Genomic DNA, 21266 nt, shown 5'->3' with positions numbered 1-21266 from the left:
TTGTGCCCTTGTTTTCATGTATAGGTCCGTAAATGCCCTCAGTTTTTGACGAGAATTTTCCTTCTTTAAGGATGGTAGGAATCACTTTTCCACATAGTCTTACCTTCTCTCTATTTCTTCCGTGACTTGAATACCCAATGCTTAGATATAACTCAGTATCAGAGCCATCACTTGGGTAATGCAGAGAGAAGGCAAGAGAGATGAACTAGGTCTGCTCAGGCCTGCATCTGGAATGATACCACTGGGACTGCACCGAGTGGTCTCTCAGGCTTGGAGGCTCATGGACATCTTCTTTTTCTGAGCTTCAGGTGTATTGCAGTTCTCTCTGGGAAACCTTGTAAAGGGGATTAAAGGCAGGAAAGAGCAAAGCTGGTCTGTAAGCGTCTTATGGAAGGGAACCCCTTCTTCCTAAGCTCAAGACAGCAAGAAACAGTTTACTGGCAATGAAATAAACTCCTCACCTGTTTATGCAGCAGCATCAAAGAAACATCAGGATGCTTTGATCATTTTCAGGCAGAAGAAAATTATGAAGCTCTCCGCTGATGGTTCATGGGGAGTTTGGGGAGGCTGATCAAAGAAAACTGGTATTAATATGGACCAGAAATGAAAATCTGCATCCACGCCACTTTATTATGCTGTGCCTCTTCCATTGGTGATTTGCATACTTTAAAAAAATCGAGATGGTCATCTTATGATTAATCTGAACTTTATTGTAGCTTCTCTGTTTCCGGGGCAGCTGTGTTCAGCGGTGCACTTTGGATAGTGACGCACAAATTGCATAGTTGAGAAATTGAGTGGGCAGTGTGTAGAACATATTTTGTTTGATTCTTTTGGGTTACTGTAAACCCAGTTACACAGAATTATATAAGAGAGGAAATGTTGTGACATTCTTCCGTGATCTTTAAGGAAAACTCCCATAAGTTTACAATTATGTAATAGCAATATACGATTATAGATTTCACTTTGAACACTATAATTATACAGCTGAGACGCTGGAGGAAAAGAAGAGCAAAACTTTACAATAGGAAGAGCTATATTTATGGACATTCTATTGTAAAGATTCAAACATTTGCAATGGAAAACAAAAGAATAGTTTGCAAATAGCAGTCACTGCTGTTGGGAGAAAATTTCTTCTGAGAAACACGAGAAGTGAAAGGAGATTCACTATTTTTTTTTCAATAGACACATAAAAACAAAGAATATTTATTCTGTAAGTGCATGGGCTAGGTCTGAGCCAGTCTCCAAGGTGTAGTTTTAACTCCTGCCTCTAAAGTTATTAGGAAGCTTTTAACGAAGTGGAGAGGCCAGTGCGTCAGGAATAAGCCTAAGAAGGTAGAGCAATAAATAGGAAAAGTCATAAGCATCTCATTAAAAATGTATTGACTAACAGCAAGAGAACCCAAGGGCAGCAGGTCCCCATCTTTGCACCACATTCTCAGGAGTCCAGTGTGCTAACATTTGCTTTAAACTCAATAGGCCGCATCCCTCTGTGACATTCTAACTTCCTCTTACGTAGATTAAACTGCTAACACGGAGACCCTCAAAGGAAGCGGGCAGTGTTAATGCAAAAGTTCTTAATCTTTTAATACCTGTGTGAGTTGGTTGTTCGGTGATTCATACTTTATTGAAATAACCAAACTGACATTTGAAATTTAGTCAGATCATTGGTATTAGTTTCAGATGACTTCCTGGAAAATTCACTGAGGATGAAGAAGCGAATTTATTAATTTCCCAAGTGTTCTTTGAGATAGATTATGAATCTGGGCCCTTGGGTTAGGGCAGAAATCATTTAGTCCAGAAATCTCTGTACTAAATTGCTGTGAAACAGTTAACAGCCTGTCTATTCACTCAACAAGGGTGTTGTTTAAGATGCAAGTGATGTCATAGCTGGAGAATTGTTCTGAGTTTTCTAAACCTAAATTCTATGCTTATAAATCAGCAAACTACCTGGGGGACAGATGGGTAAGATACCAAGACTAGTTCCACCTATGTGACGTCATCAGACACTGCTAATGCTTTTCCATGCTGGTTCACAGCCTCTTGAGTACCAGCCAGTGCAGCCCATAGAACTGCAGGGCAGTACTGCTTGAAATCCAGGGATTGTAGAGTAAAACATATTGACACTGAATTAGATGCGTGTGCTCACAAGTAATATTTATATTAGTCAAAGCTGTGAAATTTCACCAAGAATTATACCTCTCGCTATTTTCTCCTCAAAAAGTTTTTCCAGAACAAAATCATTTGATGACTAACAGACATTTAAAGCACATGTGGTGAAGATCCTGTAAACGATAGATAGATAGATAGATAGATAGATAGATAGATAGATAATAGATAGATAGATAGATAGATAGATAGATGCATGGATAGATAGAATATCGCTAGATAGATAATAGATGATAGATAGATAAATGCATGGATGGATAAATCATAGATAGATAGATAGACAGACAGACAGACAGACAGATAGATAGATAGATAGATACATGGATAGATATGTAACATGGAGGGGGGCCAGGCCTGCTTGTTTGGGTTTCTGTCCCCTCCCCCCAGTACCCCCAACTGTTTAACCACAAAGAAATCACACATAAGTCTCTATAAATTATAAAGCTGATTGGCCCATTAGCTCTAGCCTCTCACTGGCTAACTCTCACATCTTGATTAACCCATTTTTCTGATCTATGTTAGCCATGTGGCTCAGTACCTTTTTTCAGTTTGGCAGATCACATCCTACTGCTTCCGTGGTCTGGGCAGGAGTGGGAGGAATCAGCTTCCTCCTTCCCAGAATTCTCTTGTTCTCATTACATCATTTCAACTTCCTGTCTGGTTTTCCCACCTATACTTCCTGCCTGGCCAATCAGCGTTTATTTATAACATGATTGACAGAATACAGACAATTCTCCCGCACCATAGATAGATAGATAGATATGATATAATAGATAGATAAATGCATGGATAGATAGATCATAGATAGATAGATAATAGATGATAGATAAATGCATGGATAGATAGACGGATGGATAGATAGATAGATAGATAGATAGATAGATAGATAGATAGATAATAGATGGATGGATGGATAGATGGGTAGATGGATGGATGGATAGACAGACGGATGGACAGACAGACACAGAGAGAGAGAGAGTTGCTGTTAACAATTTCTAAGTGCAGTGGTCCCATGCTTGAGTGATACTTCTGGGACCTTTTACCATATATATATTCTAACAGATATCAAGCCCATTTTGACTTGCAAACAAAGACTGTATCAGAGTGGCACCATGTTAGGAGAGATGACTCTCAAATAAATTCAAGAGCATATGATGCCACCAATCTCGTGTTTTGCTAATGAAAAGAAACGAGGAGGAGATTGATTTAGCATTTATAGATGATAAACTTCATGCTGTATCTAGCGTGCATTTTCCCTTCCTCCATAAAGAAAATAACCCCAAACATCAATGATCATAGCGTAACTGATTTTAAGATATCAGCTAGTAAATGGGAAGACTGGGCTAGGTATAAAAAAAAGAAAATGAAAATGAAAAGATAACCATAATGATGGCATGTTCATGCTGAGTGACAGGGAAAACAACTCCTGACTTTGAGGTCTGAGAACTTGTAGGGAGCAGTGGAGACTAGCACTCCTGATTGCCAGGCTGACTAAAAGAAGACTACTTGGCACAGCTGATTGTTGCCGTGGAAATCTGACTTTGAGGTGAAATTTTTGGAAACCTTTCCTCCAATCTTGGGAAGCAGTTGAGAAGATCCCTGTAAGCCACACATAATCTACTTTAGCATCAAATCTGAAGCATGGTCATTTGCCTTTTGCCTTGTTTCCTTCTGTGCTGGCTAACTAAATGAGCAATGTCTGTAAGGCTGTAAGAGGAAACGCTACTGCTTCCCACTAAACGAATGAGTGCAAGGACAGTTTACCTTGTGCAGCTGAGCAGCTAATGACTTGAAGTGTGCTGTGAGCAGGAGTGCGTGCTTATATCCTGGTTGTCTACTCTGAGCAGGATTGCCAGTCCTCACCACATTCCAGTTTCCCACTTCTGTGAAACAGGAGTGGCCACACAAACTTCATAGAGTGGCACTGAGAATTACAATGAACTAAAACGCTATGAAGTGCCGACTACAGACGACCTGGATATAATAACTTCTCAATAAACATGGACTATGATGATTTTATTAGAAAACAGTATTCAGAGATTTACTTATTAATTTGTATTTAAAGAGAGTATCCTTTGTAAATGTTAAGGGTCCATTTTCTATTGATTGCTATGAGGTAAAAGCATAGATGCCGAAATCTGAAAGTCAGGATTGGAGTTCAAGCTCTACCGCTATATAATTAAAACAGATAAATTAATTTTTCTGATATTTAAATCTCTCATCTATAAAAGAGAGATGATAACCCAAACCTCAGAATTTAGTGAGATAATGTGGAAACAAATGTTATTTTCTATTGTTTTAAAATGATTTAGAAGTTCTATATTCATAAATATGTTTTAGGCTGTTATGTGCATTAAAAAGAAATGACATTGCCTTGGTTATCAAATTAAGCTCCATCTTAATGAACTACAACAGAAATTCTCAGGCAGAGCTATGTTACCCTTCGGATGGCATTTGACAATGTCTGCTGACATTTTTGGCTGCCACAGCGCAGAGAAGCACTGCTGGCTTCCAGTGGGTGAAGGCCAAGGCGATGCCTAAACATCTGGTGACGCACAGGACAGCTTTGCACTTCAGAGGGTTCTGCAGCCATATGTCTATAGTGCTGGGCTGTAGGGACATTGCACCTCAGCTGTACGGCCACCGTAACCTTTAGTCTGCAGCAAAGACGAGTCTGTTGTTGTTTTCCTTAAACACGACCTAACTCTGATAACCTATGAACTGAAATCTGAAGAGACTCATTCAGTAAGATATATATTTTTAGAGGCACAAATAGCCCTGTTTTCTTGTGATTGCAAAAGAAACCCTAGATGATGAAAATTAAATTTAGATTTATCTTTCAAAAGCATGTTCACAGAAAGCGATTGCCCCCTCACCCCTTCATGTAAAAATACTACTTGAAATACAATAGTCTAAGTTAGAGTATCTCTGCTTTTTTAAATACATGCATTTGCTTCCTATAGTTTGCCTTATCAACATTAACTTGCCTTCTTTTCCTAAAGCCATGAGGTAGAGCACAGCAGGGTAGTCACTGAGATAATGGGACAGGCACAGGGTACCAGAGAGCCCTACAGGAGGAAGGAACTATGAATGTGGTTGGATTGGTGACGTGGTGTTTCCCTCAGCTTTCTGGTGGTGTATCAGGTACTTGAGATAATTTCTTTGTACAGGGACAGGCATCTGTCGACACTAGGTTTGCTTGGTTGCTTTCGGGCCTGTGGTGAGGCAGCAGACCTCTTGGGAGGAGTGCTTAGAGCACAGCCATTTCTCCATGGCTGAGAACACGGGACAGAAAGAGAACAGATGTGGAGCCTCTCCTTAGTGCCTCATTGTGCTCAGATACCCAAGACTCCCTTTAGGCATTACTTCTTTTTTTATTTATTTTTTTATTTTTTATTGAAAAAAATTTCCACCTCCTCCCAGCCTCCCATTTCCCTCCCCCTCCTTCCACTCCTCTTCCCCTTCCCCCACTCCTCTCCCTCTCCCTCTCCAGTCCAAAGAGCTGTCAGGGTTCCCTGCCCTGTGGAAAGTCCAAGGTCCTCCCCCCTCCATCCAGGTCTAGGAAGGTGAACATCCATACTGGCTAGGCTCCCACAAAGCCAGAACATGAAGTAGGATCAAAACCCAGTGCCATTGTCCTTGACTTCTCATCAGCCCTCATTGTTCGCCATGTTCAGAGAGTCCGGTTTTATCCCATGCTTTTTCAGTCCCAGTCCAGCTGGCCTTGGTGAGCTCCCAATAGATCAGCCCCACTGTCAGTGGGTGGGTGAACCCCTCACTCATGTTCCTTGCTCATGTTCTCCCTCCTTCTGCTCCTCATTGGGACCTAGGGAGCTCATTCCGGTGCTCCAATGTGGGTCTCTGTCTCTATCTCCATCCATCCATCGCCAGATGAAGGTTCCATGGTGATATGCAAGATATTCATCAGTATGGCTATAGGATAGGGCCATTTCAGCTTCCCAATCCTCAGCTGCACAAGGAACTAACTGGGGACATCGCCTTGGGCACCTGGTGGATATGGGAGCAGGAAAGTATATATCTTAATTAAGGTAGCCATCTTAGGGTTGACAAGAGACTTGAACCTAGGCATTACTTCTTAAAGTTAAGGTTCTGCCACCTTCCAGGAGTGCCAAACTAGCCCTTTGGAGGGCATTTCAGATTCACATAAATCGTATGGCACTATCAGAATCCAAATAAGGTGTATAGTCCATTTTGAAATGTCAACAAAGACCCAGTGGAATAAAGACGGGAAAGTTCTAATATTCTAAGAATGATGGGCAGATGGAAAAGGGACACAAAGATGACTCTGAAGGATTACAACTGAGACAGCTAACATCTAAGTGATGTACATAAAGACAGTAACTGATGAAAACAGGGAACCATGAGCCCATGGTGATGTAGTAAGTAAAAGAAACTGCAAGTCTGATAAAAAAAATAAATACCTGTAAAATAAAAATAACCTCCAAACACATTAATTAAAGGGGAAAATAGTAACTTTACAGTAGAAACCTGGGTTGAAAGACTACCTGAATTAAATGGTCAAAATCACACGATCTTAGCAAGACAAAAATCCTCTTGCCATGTAATGAAAGCTTCCAGGGGTGGCAATCATCTGTGTGGCCAATAAGATGACATATTATACATGCATTTGGCTTTTGATGGTACAATCATAAAAGATGACACTGGGTGAAGTCAGCTGTTATTTTGTAGGATACTCAAGCATCCTTTAAAAGAAGACTTCAGAATGAGGGCCTTTATCTGCTAATATCTAGCACTAATTGCTGGCCATGTAGTAGGTTTAACTTTTTTACTTTTTTAAGTTGAAATATTTATTTATTTATTGTGTGTATATATGCTTGTGTATGTGTGGATATGCACATAGAGAGCTAGACTTCTCGATGTGGGTCTTGGGGATTAAACTTCAGGTCTCCAGGCCTGGCAACAAGTGGCTTTATATCATGAGCCATCTCACAAGCCCAGATGTTCTTATTTTAAAACAGAAATCTCACTAAAGTATCTGGAGTGTTGAAGCATCAGGTCAGTACCTCCATGTTGAATGGTTTTAGAAAATAGTACTATTTGCATTATAATTGGAACATGTCTCTGAGATTCTTAAAATTTTTGTTATGTGAAATGAAAAATAGTGCGTTATAAACCGAGCTCTTGGCTTTAAATAGAAACTTGTCATTTTAAAAGGGTTTAGGGTGTGTCTTGCTCTTTGCGTTCTCAATAAAATTCAAGAAATCTGGCCATGAAAAAAAAGGGATACCTCATATCTAACTTTTGTAAGTTTTAGCTAAAAAGGTATTAGCAATCTGCTTTTGATGTACGTTTCAAGGCTTCCACTGTTACTATTAAAGACATCTAGTTCTTTGTTATTTTGAACAGTACTATTAAATACCTTTGTTGACATTTCTGTGTCATCATTTAGGTTTTCTTCAAGAATAACTGCCCAGAAATCAGGTTACTGTGTGAATGGGTAATCCATCCTTCACTCATATCATGCTAGGAAGCTTCCTACAATGTCCTTAAAAGTAGATGAAATTCATAGTTTAGTAGCTATTCTTCCCCACACTAGAAAGGACTTTCTATAAGAGTAAGAGCTTATCTGTTTGGTTATCACTATCTTCAACATTATGGTACTGAATATGTATTTGGAGTAGCAATAACCACAAGCCTTTAGTACATATGGGCTCTGCCCTTAGGAGATTAATCCACCTGTTCCTCGAATCACTCTTAAGAAGTAGGCGTTGTGATCATTTCTGTTGGTGAAGAAACTAAGGCACCCAGAGACTTTCACCCCGCTCAGTCAGCTAGAGCTAGATACCAAATAGGTTTCCTTCAGTTTCCGAGTAGCCACTGAGTAGATTAGTCCATGAACAAATAGTCAGCATGTCTGTTTAATTCTTTAACCCGGTACAGGTTTCAGGGATTTCTTCTTTCTGTGTTCAATGGGACTATTGAGAACAGTCAACACTCTCTAAGATCTCACTTCATCTCACGGTCCTGCAGTGCGGCCCTGACTTACTACCTAATGATCTGCTTCTAGAATTAATATCCACACAGGCATAAACTATAAATCATCCTTACCCGGTGAAATTACAGAGATATAAACAGTAGATGTGCTTTGTCTTGCAGATAAAATGGTGCATCTGGAGTTCCTGTCTCCAGGAGACAGAGCTTTTATTACTGTCCCTCAAACACATCATTTCCTCTGCTTCCACCCCCACCCGGGCCCTTTGCTCCTGCTGTCCCCTGTACTAGGAATGCCCGGGCTGTGCCTTCTGCTGAAGATGCTGTTGAACTTCTCGTTTATTTTCATCTTGAAGATGCCTCCATTTCTCAGATCCTTGAGTCTCTTTTATGCTCTTCTCTAGGAAGAGTTCTTCCATCAGTTGTGTGAGATTCTCATTTCCTTAGTAAATTATTTTCCCTTTTTAGCTCTAGTCATCTTATAAGCCCAAATATGTATCATAATGTCTTGTGCAATATACAAAGGTAAGGATTTTGAATGAATAAATGTGTTATCTCAGGAACATATAATTTGAAATTTAAAAATTTTTAAAATACAAAAATGTGAATATGTCATTCAATTAATAGGAATATTTCATTTCTGCACATTAATAGGAATGAATAAGAAATAAAAATGAAATGGTAATGGTTAAACATTTTTACTTCCATAGTATAATTTGTACTCCATCTTTGAAAGGTTTTAAGGCTCACCATTAGCTTTCTTTTCTATAATAAAAGGCATTGTATTTATGGTTGAAGATGTCATCCTTGCCTCTACCCACAGCTTCAATTCTCTTCTTTGTAAGTAGTGGTTGAGGTACATCAAAGGTAATAAAATCAATTGAACGGTTAAGTGGAGTTTTATTTCCAAGGCTAGTACTTAAGGGTGTGTTCCTGTTACAGAATTTTAATAATAAGTTTGTTTTTCAAGTGCTTTCTTTAATTGCAAGCCTCCTTGCCTGCTAAAGTAAGACCTGTCCTTGAATGCGGTTCTGAATGAAATAGAATTCCTTTTCTAACATATATATTTTTGAAAAGAGCTTTGGGGATACTCCACATTCTCATTTGACAGCGCCGTACTTGGTTGGGAGCAAAGACAATAGCACAGCCTTCCACACCAGCACAACCATCCCCAGCAGGCCAGACAGAGCTGAAGGGTTTTGTTGCTGGTCTCAAACAGGAAGCCAAAGGCAAAGAAACAAACAATATCAGTCTTTTAAAAATGTCGTTGCTGATGTAAATCACCTGTGATCTATGGGTGCTGGTGAGCCCCAAGCATCCCTGGGGTATTTGGATATTAATTTGTAGCTAATTTATATTTGGTGTGTAGTGATTAACGTAGATAATACTGGCCATGATGACTATTGTTCAGTTTGCAGTTAGCGTTTATGTTCTTGGTTTTACACACACACACACACACACACACACACACACACACACGTGTCTTAGCTTCAATATATCCTGATTCCTAGAGGGCAGTTCAGAGGCTAGCATGCTATTGTGGAGAATGTCTAAGCTATCCAGTTGTCTTTCATTTATTTATTTATTGGTACTAGCAATTGAACTCAGAGCCCCCAGCTTGCTAAACGAAAGTCGTACCATGAAGCTGCTGTCCCGCAGCCCCTGACTTATGCTATACGTTTTTTATTCATCAAATCAACGGATTTGGTATCGTTTGAGCCATCCTTATATTTATGGATTAAAATAAGGATTGAGAAGTCTATTTCATAGAAGTTAGTTTCACAATGTGAATGATAGATTTTAAATTAATGCTGACTATCCTTTTCAGACTCAATAATCTGACAAATATTCAGAGCAACTGGTAAAGTCAAAGCGTGATTGTTTTAGGGTTTACTCTGGTTGAACTTGGGAAGTCACACTTTTTTCATGTGGCTTCTGCTGACACCAGAGGGAAATTTCCTCTAAGCCTAAAGGCCTCTTGAAGAAACTGGCTAAGATTAGCCTAAGGAAAAAGCATGCAAACTTAGGCACTTGCAAAAGGGGTGGGAAAGGGAATCACAGTATCGGGGACAAAGATATGATTTTGACTATCCCACCAGCCAGAAATATTCAAAAGTATGCCTCTTTTTCTGTAAGAGAGGTGGTGTTCACAGAATGTGGACTGTAACATTTTATTGAGTATAATTAAGGCTCCAGAAAACAATCTCTTTGGTATTTGCAATTGCCTGGGACATGATCTGGTCCTGGGAGTCTGTCTGGTAGGGTTGCATTCTTGCTTTCCATAGTGAGATAGTTGGGTTTCAGACTGAATGGGAAAGCTGTACGCGTCTCTTTCCGCAGCTGCGTAATCATACCTGGGGGAGGGAGGAGTGTGTGGAGAGGAAGAGGAAACGTAAGAGGACCTTGATCTAGAACCTTCTTTTAAGGTTGTTAATTTCCTTTTATTTCTTTTTTCATCTTAACAACCCTAGTTTTACAGTATCCTTCCCTGAGCCCTCACCTCTCCTGTTCATATTAATGGGAAGTTCTTCACCATCGTCTTTATAGATATACTTTATTTGGAGGACGGCTAAGATCCTCCCCTCTCCACTCCCCACCCCTTTCTAATTCTGTTATCAGTTCCTAAACTTTATTTAGGAGAGCGCCTCTTTGGGTATACATGCTGTTATCAGGAAGAAATTATTGCCTTGTATATTACATGCCAGATTTTTAATGGGCATGTGCAAAGCACATATCATGTTAACTGTAGAGTTTTAGATTGTTTTAAAGTAATTCTGAGAACTTGGGCAATTACTTACATAGAAATGCTTGTGCAGGCAGGGGGTCGCCCCCTCTTTCTCTTCTCATCTGTAGCCCTGAGGTGCATATACATGGAATGCCTTTGTTCTCGTCTTTTCTGCCTGATTATTATGGTCTCTAAGTGCTTTGTCTTCGCCCCTCTGGTATATTCCTTGTGCCTTAGTCAGTGATTGAGTGAATAAGTTTGTTTACATCGAACCGAGGTCTGGAGCACTTTTTTTTGTGTGAGATGAGAGAGATGGAGGAAAAAAAAAAAAACCTTAGAGTGGGGTGGATTGGAGGGAAAAGCAGAAGGAAGAAATAGGTAAAAATTAAACAACAGTAAAATAATTTTTTTAAAAAAAAAAGCACAAAAACAAGCCAGGAGTGGGCATAGGGGAGGAAGAGCAAGCTAAGACAGGGCAGGGGCTGCTCTCGGGGTTTGTGAAGTCGCAGGGGGCTTGTCGCTGGGGTGGAGAGAGATCAACAGACCAGCATTTTCCCCAGGCTTGGGCGCAAGCTTGTGAAACTCCTCGTGTATTAAAGAACCTCGGCTGGGATTTGCTGAGGACAAATGCTGTAATGTGTTAGTCATCCATTATCGGCTTCTATTTTTGCAGGTTCCGAATGATGAGTGACGCGGGTCTGCGTGATAGCCCTCACAGCCCCTGTCATTGCGAGCGATAAGGACCTCGCACGTCCAGCAGCCGCCCCGGGCTCAAGGCGCTCTGGAGGGCGGGCGGCTCCCGCGGGCGGAGCGGACTCCAGCGCCGCTTCCCACGCACCGGGACCAGATCCCGGGGACCCGGCTGGCCGCGCGTCGCCCGGGGCCATGAAGTAGCGGTGGCCGCCAGCCCTGCCCTCCCGCCGGTCCGGCTGCTGCCCGCTGCCCCGGCCCCAGCTCGGACATGGCCGGACGCGCCAGCAGCGTGCTGCTGCTGCTGCTGCTCGCCCTGCAAGGCAGCTGCCTGGCCTTCAGAAGCCCACTTTCTGTCTTTAAGAGGTGCGTGTTTGGCTTGTTTGTTTCCTTTACAGGAGGAAGGTGCTTGGGGTGGTTTCGGTACATGCTCCTTAGAAATGTAGTCACTTGTAGTAACCAGGGTCCTGGGGAAGGGAAGTCTCTACAAGGTTGGTTTTTTCCTACCCAAAACGATTTGGAATTGTAGCCTTAGTAACTTCTGAAGTGCGCCTTGCCGATAAAGCCCATTCCTCGTCCTGTACCCTGGCTGCTACCCTGGCTTTTGGAACTCCAATTAGAAGTTGTGACTTTCAGAACTGATCGCTCCCTCTTGGGGAAATATTTCAGAAACTATCCTATAGCTGTTTAGACATGAATGCCTTCCTGTATATAACAGCTGGAGGAATAAAATATCAAGATAGATCGGTGGTGGGGAGATCATTGGCTGTAATAGCTCACTAGGAAATATCGAGCTGTATACACGCACCTCGTAATTACCATATGAAATATTTATGTACTTGTACATTTGTAATTCACATCGCAGTCTTTATTTCTTCCTCACATAACTGTTCTTAGCAAGATTGTGGCTAGGGATGTTTTGTTGTTTGCTTCTGATTGGTAATGTTGGACCCTCATGGTTGACAGAATGTTACTGGGTTATGGTCCTACCGCTAGAAAAAATCAATGTGTGTGTGAGGATGATAACGTCTTCATTAAGTAGAAATAAATATGTATTACAGGCTTTTATTGAGCTGAACTTTAAGTGTGCCCTGCTTATTCGCTTTGATTGTCTTTTGCCTACAGATTGGCTCTATGTAGCTTATTGCTAATAACGGGATTCTGGGTGTCGAGGCTGTTAGAGAGTTGTTACCTTCTAGTTTTTATTGGACCTACATTAAGTCATCCTTAAACTTCAGGCCATAGGATTTATTTCTGCCTTTCCAATTATGTTCAAATTATCTCCTTCAGATTTAAAGAAACTGCCAGATCATTTTCCAATGAATGCCTTGGTACCACCAGACCTGTAACTCCTATTGATTCATCAGATTTTGCACTGGATATCCGCATGCCTGGGGTTACACCTAAAGAGGTGCGTGGAATTCTGTACTTCATTATTCAGCTCTTCTGTGCACTGTCGAACCTTAAAGCTAAGACAAGGAGCCTGCGCTTGGAGCTGGGCTGACGTCCTGGCTTTCCAGACTCCCCAGCCGAGGCTGGAATATTCCAGACTCCCCAGCCGAGGCTGGAATACTCGAAAAGGGGTAGGGCTGCGAGGCAGAATAGTCGGCTATGCTTATTAAAGTGTTGCTCATTTTGTCATTGTGATTTGAAATGGAAACTTGAAAGTTTACACTTTGGGATTCTCTGTGGAGAGATGGCCTCTGAAACAGAACATCTAAATATGCACTAAAATATGGAAAATGTTCTAATGAAGGAAATAACATGAGCAGCTGCATCTACCAGATTACTGTGCTTTTTTTAAAAAAAAAAAAAAAGAAATACCCTTCCAAAACAATTAACATAGAAAATTCTGCTTGCTGCCAAGAATTTGAAAAACAAAGCATTTCACAGTTTGGAAAGTTGGGGAAACTATTCATACAGGTGGCAGAATGAATTTTCTAGAGATAATTTTGGAAGAAGTAGCGGCCGTGCTCGCCCGAATGTGTCATCAAGCATGTGAAGTTGAGCAAGGTTGCTAGGCATCCCATGTCTCAGCACACACAAGACGCGAAGACACGCTGCCGTGTATGCAAGGTGTTTCATTTAGCATGAAAAGGCCAGAATTAATTATGCTCTGCAGCCAGCCAGAGTGGGGATTTATGTGTGTCATTAAAAGATAGCCCCGTGCTGTTGAAGCGCCACAGACGGGGAGAGGCCTGGACCTGGAAGAGCCGCAGTAGCTGGTGACTCATTCTTGCGGATAATGTACTATTTCCTTTTTTTCCCTCTTAGCACTGGGAAAATAAAAGTATTCTATTTATTGAGGAAAATGGACAACCAGGAGCTCTAGACTTTTACTTCAGGGTAAAACCTGACAGTATTTGAAGACTTGAGTGTTGTTGTCGATAACTACTTTACAGCTATATAAGAAATGACCCTCTCTGTCTCCGCATTCCCGTGTCACTTTACAGATACCTCTTCTATACATTCTGTTATTTCTGCCCCGACCCTGAATTTCATAATCAGCCTATGTAGTATTTAAGTCAGATACTAAGCCTAGAACACAAAAACCCACAGTCCCCTACCCAAGAGATTAGTTTTTTATTTCTTTTCCGTTTTTAAATGGGCTTTTAACTATACTTCTTTAAAATCAGCTGGTTATTTTTTATATAAAACAATTGCTAATTGGTCATTTTTTTCTTTTTCTCTTATTTTTCTCTTTCTCATTTTTTTTTTTGATATTTTTCTCCCTCTCCTCTGTGGGCTGGCCTGAAGCTCGAGGCAGTCCTCCTGCCTCCATTTCCACACTACATGAATTACAGGAATGAGTTAACAAGCCCAGTTTCAGAAATTGGTCTTTTAGCATGTTCTCCACAAGAATATCCTTGTTTTAATCAAATAACAAATTAGCGCTATTTGAAAATATTCCTTTATCCTTGTTACTGAGTAACAACAATAGCAGGCAATTCTTACTGTGACCAGTACTCCCAGAAGGAAAAAATAGAAGAGTCGAATATATATATATATATATATATATATATATATATATATATATATGAGAGCTGTTTTCATAAAATAAATCTTTATTCAATTTTATAGTCTTATGATTATCAAATTGACCACACAGAAAGAGAACATAGAGTGTCTAAATGGCTGCTGTTTGTTTTTCACTATAGGCAGAGGATTTTGCCTCATGAGATGGCCATTTGGTGGTTGCCTTTGCAGCAGAGTTCCTTTCCTCCTTGCTCTTTCTCTAAGGCCATGTGGCTTCCAGAAGCCATCTCCAGATGGGGAGTGAGTGGACTGGGCTTAGCAGATGGCTGGATCTTGCTTCCTTTCCACAGTGATTGACCCAGAAAAATATATGTGTGCCAGAACAGCCGAGTCAACTTTTAGGTCTTTTGCTAAGAATGCATTTGCCTGTCTTATGTGAGTGACAAGCATGGAGATGTGGTGAGGACAAGCTTTATCAGAAGGCTGTGCTTGGGATAATGTAGAGAGACTGAAGCAATGGAAGTCATTGGTGACTTCATTACTTTGGTCATCTTTGCTTATGTTAGCCTATGTTATTTCATCCAGGCTGGGTTGAGGTTTGTCTTAACTTGCAGCTACAGCTGTCCAATGGGGTGAGAGATTCAGTTGCTCTGAAACAGCTTAGATCTAGCTATAATATTTCACCATGTTTCCTCAACATGCTTGATTTCATGTGTTCTGAATACTGATTGACAGATGACTCAACTTGTAAGCATTCATGAGAAACAACAGGCTGCCCATGACAGACAGATATAAAACTCTTTTCTCCTCAACTTGGCTCTCTTGACGAGGTGGACTCACACTTACGGTACCATAAGTATTTTTAGTGAAGAAAAGCAATCACCCTTGTCTTAAAATGCAGCTAAAATTAGAGTTAATAAAGGTAAGAAGAAAGGGCATAAAAGGGGAAGAAAGAATAAAAAAAAATTAGAATGAAGAGACTAAAGATAGAGGGGAAATGAGTATTGACAAAAAAAAAATCCAAGAAAGTAAAATGGCCAGGAACAAGAATAAGTGGGCAAAATATAGGATATCTGGAATAGGAAGAAGAAAATACGTCTTAAATCCAAGAACAAAAACAGCAAAGAGGAAAGGAAAACATAAAGCTGGGAAGTATGCTGAGAAGTTTTCCCATCAGCTGTGTCTCAACAAGAAAAACAGAATTCATAACAAATATGGAAATAATGGAGAACCAAGAGCTTTGTGTCAATCAGTAGTCAAGAACAGTCCAAGAAATACATCATTCAACCTAGATCTTAGGGATTATTGCTTATGTTATGGAACTGATGAGAATGGTATGGATAAGACTGATGGAAGTCTTTTGGTTAAGAAATAAGATTGTAGACTGGGGTAGGAAGGTAAGCAGATGTATAATAGAAGTAGAAAAACCATAAGGGTAATTCACATAGTACAATCAACTCATTTCACATATGGAATACAATCCTAGATTAGTGTTATGCCCAAACACACCCTGTTATGTAAGGTGTCTGCATTTTGGTTCTCCCTGATACTACAGGAGTACAGAACGGTCATTAAAAATTACTCAATTAAACCTGACCTGAACTGGTTTGTTTAGGAAAAGTATCTAAGACTCTACTACAATATCATTTTTTAAAAATTTTGTTTCAGCTATAATTGTTAGTATGTGTATGAAAGAGGAGGGAGAGATGGAAGAAGTTAGGGAAAAAGAGAAAGAGGAGAGGAAGGGAAGGGATGGGGAGGGGAGGGGAAGAGGAGGGGAGGGAAGGGAAGGAAAGGGAAGGGAAGGGAAGGGAAGGGAAGAGAAGAGAAGAGAAGAGAAGAGAAGAGAAGAGAAGAGAAGAGAAGAGAAGAGACAAATGCATGTGTATAGGAGTCAGAGCACAGCTTTCAGGAATTAGTGTTTTCCTTCCACTGTGGTTCTGGGACTACAACTCATTGTCAGGTTTGTAAGGCAAGCACCCTTTACCTCAGCAACCTACAGTAGAGAAAAAATTCTTTTTATGTTTTAGACTTTAATGGTCTTCATATCATCAACACAAAACTCTTCAAATAGATTCAAGGGTTTAGGTGATCAGTGGATCGTGTGCTCGGTGTTCACCTGGTACTGTGCTCAATCTTCAGGAACAAATATCAAAACCAAACAACAACAAACCCATACAAAGAACTGAAGAATGCTGAGAGCATGAGGAACGTTTTCCCCAGGGAAGAGCACCAATTGGTTATCTTGTACCCAATGGTCAGTCCTGAAATCATAAAGTAACTTTATACAGTCTAAGTAGATTGTATTTATATACTCGGGAACACACATACACACATACCACCACCACCACCACCAAGAACAACAACAGAAATTAAAGAAATAAAGGGGGGCATGAATTTAGAAGAGATCAAGGAGGGTTACATGGATGAGAGGGCTTGGAGGGAGGAAAAGGAAAGGGGAAAATGATATATTCTCAAAAAGTAAAAAAAATAGAAAAATGTAACAATATTAAGTAAACAGATAATAGAAAAGACTTTTCAGCACCTATTTCTGAAACTCACAGTCAACAAAGCAGTCAAAGGCTAAAGGAATTCAACAGGTTTTTGACCTAACAGCTTAATTAAAAAGAGAACTAAGTATCCAGTCTTTCTTTTTACATATTGAATAACTAGATACTGAAAATCACAGAAGTTCTAAATCTTTCATGTAAAACAACTTGGAAAATGGAGGCAAAAATTGAAGATACAACTACCACTAGTATAACGCTATCCAGTTCTGAAAATCTCTGTATGTATCCTCAAGAACCTTTATTAGAAATATCAATGCAATGAGATTCAAACGGTAGGGTTATGAAAGCAGACTTTTCTGTATAATCATACGGCATGCCATCTTATCTTCTTATGAGAATAATAGTATAGTAGACGATCTATGGCTTTGGTTATACACTCAGTCAAACTCACTCTGACATGGAAAATTTTATGTACTTCCTACTCTTTTATTCATTTCCAAGGCATGAATATTTGGGGATTTATCATTTATTTGTTGTTTTTAGATTTGAGAAAATGACAGGGAGAATAGCAACTTTAACACGGCCACTTGTAGAGGTTTAGTAAGGACCTGATGTCCAGTACCATCATTTCAAACAGCAGATCTAGGAAGCGGCAGAGGCAGGAGGATCTCTGTGAGTTTGAGGCCAGTCTAGTCTACAAGAGCTAGCTAGTTCCAGGGCAGGCTCCAAACCTACAGATAAACTCTGTCTCAAAAATAACAAAAGAACAAAAACAAGCAAACGAAAAAAAAAAAACCCACCAGATTGCTCATTTGGTGCTGTTTACTGGACCCCTTAGTCATCTGGGACAATGAACTATTGCTGTGGCCAACTCTCACATCGACAAAGAAAACAGTGTGATAAACTGCCTGTTCCTTTATAATCTCAATATCCTAAAGCATATCAGTTTTGTGAGCTAACTACCCCATGGATGCTTGGCTTGAATAAAATAACTGAGGCATAATTACAAATAATTTTTTATATAGTTTCTTTTCGAAAGTAAGTCAAATCCTGTAGTTAGAACCCAGCCTCTTGAGCTAGGCTGGCAGTGGCCTTGCCCCAGATCTTTTTTTTTTTTTAATTTTTTAATTTATTTATTTATTAATGATTTCTGTCTCTTCCCCGCCACCGCCTCCCATTTCCCTCCCCCTCCCCCAATTAAGTCCCCCCCCCTCAGCCTGAAAAGCAGTCAGGGTTCCCTGTCCTGTGGGAAGTCCAAGGAACCCCCACCTCCATCCAGGTCTAGTAAGTTGAGCATCCAAACTGCCTAGGCTCCACAAAGTCAGTGTGTGCAGTAGGATCAGAAACCCATTGCCATTGTTCTTGAGTTCTCAGTAGTCCTCATTGTCCGCTATGTTCAGAGAGTCCGGTTTTATCCCAGGCTTTTCCAGACCCAGGCCAGCTGGTCTTGGTGAGTTCCCAGTAGAACATCCCCATTGTCTTAAAGTGCTAATTCAGCCATGCTACTTGGCTCTATGGCTACTTCCTCCTGTCCCTCCACCTGCCTAAAGAACGGATGTTTACCTGACCAAGGGCATTCTGCAGTTTAGATGCCCACACTTGTGAGTGATGAGAATGTGTGCACTGGTACTGTTTCTGGCAGCGTATGTGTTCAAGGACCCGGGGATGAGTTTTAAAGTGAAGAATGGACTTTCTATCATGACTCCACGGAGAAAGTGAGACAACATATGGGTTTTGAAGGTGAGGAAAGTCAGCCAAGTGAAACAAGGCAGAACCCAAGAACCTGGGCAAGGGAAAGCTGGATAAAGAAAAGTGAGAAGAGGCAAACATGTTCAGGGTGAGCAGTCACTACAGGGGATTCAGGGGCAGTGGCTGTGTGATCAGAGAGGCCTGAGAAGCTGAAAACATAGGTTCCATGGGCTTGAAATCCTTGCAAGGAAAATTTTCCAGAGAAGAGATGATATCAGTAGAGATCTAATATACTGTAAATGTATTAGCTTGAGGTTTCTTCAGCGACTCTTCTGAGGACTGGGAACACTGACCTTGTGAAACACCCAAACGACAATGAAGACCCACTCATTCCTAATAAAAGTTCTTTCAAATCCTAGTTACATAGAATTTAGTTACTTTTCAATAAACATTGGTCCCCTATGTTACTATTACTAATGGCCAAGTCAACAGAGATGGACCCAGAGTGATCAAAAGATCAAAGTGATCAGCCTGCATGCTCTAGCTTTGACTGTTTATCTTCCTGTCCTTAAATTGTTATGAGATTCTGTATTCATTTTAGGTTTGAAAGTTTAAGATTGGTGCTATGTGCCAAATTCACAAATTAATTGATTTGTGTATCGAGGTCTTGCCTCATTAGTGAAAACTAATTATATCAATTAAATAAAATACAAAAATACTAAAAGGTTCTTGTAAACTACAAATTAAAGTGGTCTATAGCTTGTTTTTAACTGTTTAAGATTAAATTATGATGTTTTGATGGAAACCTCTTTAATGCCTCATCAAGAAAGACCAGGTCCACAGTGTTTTCTTTGTTATTTCATATTTGCATTTGGGACTGCACATATAAGGACATGCTGAACCTTCTCCCCATTCTTTTTTTATTATTATTATTCAAAAAATAAGCAGAAGAAAAACACATTGGGCCAAGAGATAGCACTCCAAAGGAGAGGCTCCTTGCTGCCAGGCCCGATGACCTGCATTCAATCCCTGAGACCTGTATGATAGAAGTAGATTACTGGTTCCTACAAGTCTTTCCTCTGACTTCCCACATGTCCATGTGGCATATGTGAGCACACACACACACACACACACACACACACACACACAGAGAGAGAGAGAGAGAGAGAGAGAGAGCGAGAGAGAGAGAGAGAGAAAGACTAAAATTAATGTAGATTTTAAAGCAAAATTTTTAAAATTAGTTTTTCTATTTTTGATTTCATCTCATGCCTTAGTGAATCTCAGGGACCCATCTGTGGGGTAGAGGACTACCTTGTGAACATCTGTTTTCTCAGTCCATTTGGGTTCCTTTTACTATTTCTGTTCCTGTTAAGCATTTTCGAGGACAGAATGTGTATTTGCGGATTCATTATGGTCTACTATTATAGGACACTTTACAACCATTGTCTCTTTAATTAACATAAAAAACTACTCAAGGTCTTGTTATATTTATCTTTTTGCACAAGAAATTGAGTCTAGGAGAAATTAAAATAGCCTGCCCATAGCCAAATTGCCAGTAAATAGAACACAGCGTTAAATTTATTTTAACTTGAATCTGAAACTCATTCTTATTTCATAATTCTGTCCTGCAAATCTGTTAATGATAATTCGAGGAGAAATTTAGATATTATCAATGATCAAGACCAAGTAACTGTACACTTTGGATGCCAAGAGCCATGACTGCCACGCATATATAATAAATAATATATAGTAGGAGAGAATGTTGCTGTGTGTATTTTATATAAACATGTACTTTTAATTATATATACTTGCAAAATACTTATAATTATTTTTGTTAAGCAAAGTACAGATGACTGACTCCACCTTAAATCCGAGAATAAGCTTTCTGAACACCCTCATGCAGGAACTCCTTCTTGCTGCTGATGTGAATTCCTTAAATCATTTCTCAATTCCTAATTGTTAAAAGACACAGTACAAACAAGTTTACCTTATTTTAACCCGAATTTTTCATCATTCCTATCTACATGTAACCCGTAGTCTAGGAAACTGTTTCTTGAGCTGTCGTATCCTGAGCACTTTCCGCTTGTGTGACATGCAATCTCTTGACGGCTGTAGTTAGAAAGCAGCTATGGAGAGTCTGGAAATGAATGCCTTGGCTGGGTTCCAATATGGAATTGTATCGGCTGAAGCAGGCAGTGTGTAGTTTCTCTCTTCCTGATCGAAGCAACTGCACACGTCATTTACGCTAATCAATGGATTTAACCTTTGGCATCACGTGAACTGTGTCTGACTTAAGGGACCTGAGGAATAAAAGTATCAATACAAGATTAACAGTGACTTAACCTTAGTTTCTTAGTTACCTAGTCAGTATTTATGTCTAAGTGATTGTAAACCTGAGTTCTTTTATTTGGAACATTGCTTTAAGACTTCATCACCCCAGGAAGTAGCAATCCCTGTCATAGAATTTTTCTAGGTAAAATACACGAGCATCTTTATCAACATGTCATTCCCTCTCATGGCTTATAAGCAATATGCCA

The 21266-nt window shown here is 40.1% G+C and overlaps 1 protein-coding gene across 10 annotated transcripts in view; it reads left to right on the top strand.

Annotated features, from left to right (window-relative positions):
* Positions 1-21266, top strand: part of Pam (peptidylglycine alpha-amidating monooxygenase) — a 296395-nt gene that overhangs the window by 117981 nt on the left and 157148 nt on the right. For all 10 annotated transcript variants that reach the window (XM_041631786.1, XM_041631785.1, XM_041631783.1 and 7 more), the window contains exons 2-3: positions 11538-11920; positions 12845-12965. In XM_041631786.1, coding sequence (XP_041487720.1) covers positions 11826-11920; positions 12845-12965 — 216 coding nt within the window. In that variant the 5' untranslated portion in view covers positions 11538-11825. The remainder of the gene's footprint in view (positions 1-11537; positions 11921-12844; positions 12966-21266) is intronic.

This window comes from Microtus oregoni, unplaced genomic scaffold (genome assembly GCF_018167655.1).
Source record: "Microtus oregoni isolate MIOR12 unplaced genomic scaffold, Mior012 000038F_ref0000394, whole genome shotgun sequence".
NCBI lineage: Eukaryota > Metazoa > Chordata > Mammalia > Rodentia > Cricetidae > Microtus > Microtus oregoni.
Note: the sequence above shows the minus strand (reverse complement) of the source record. Positions and strands in the feature narration are given on the sequence as shown.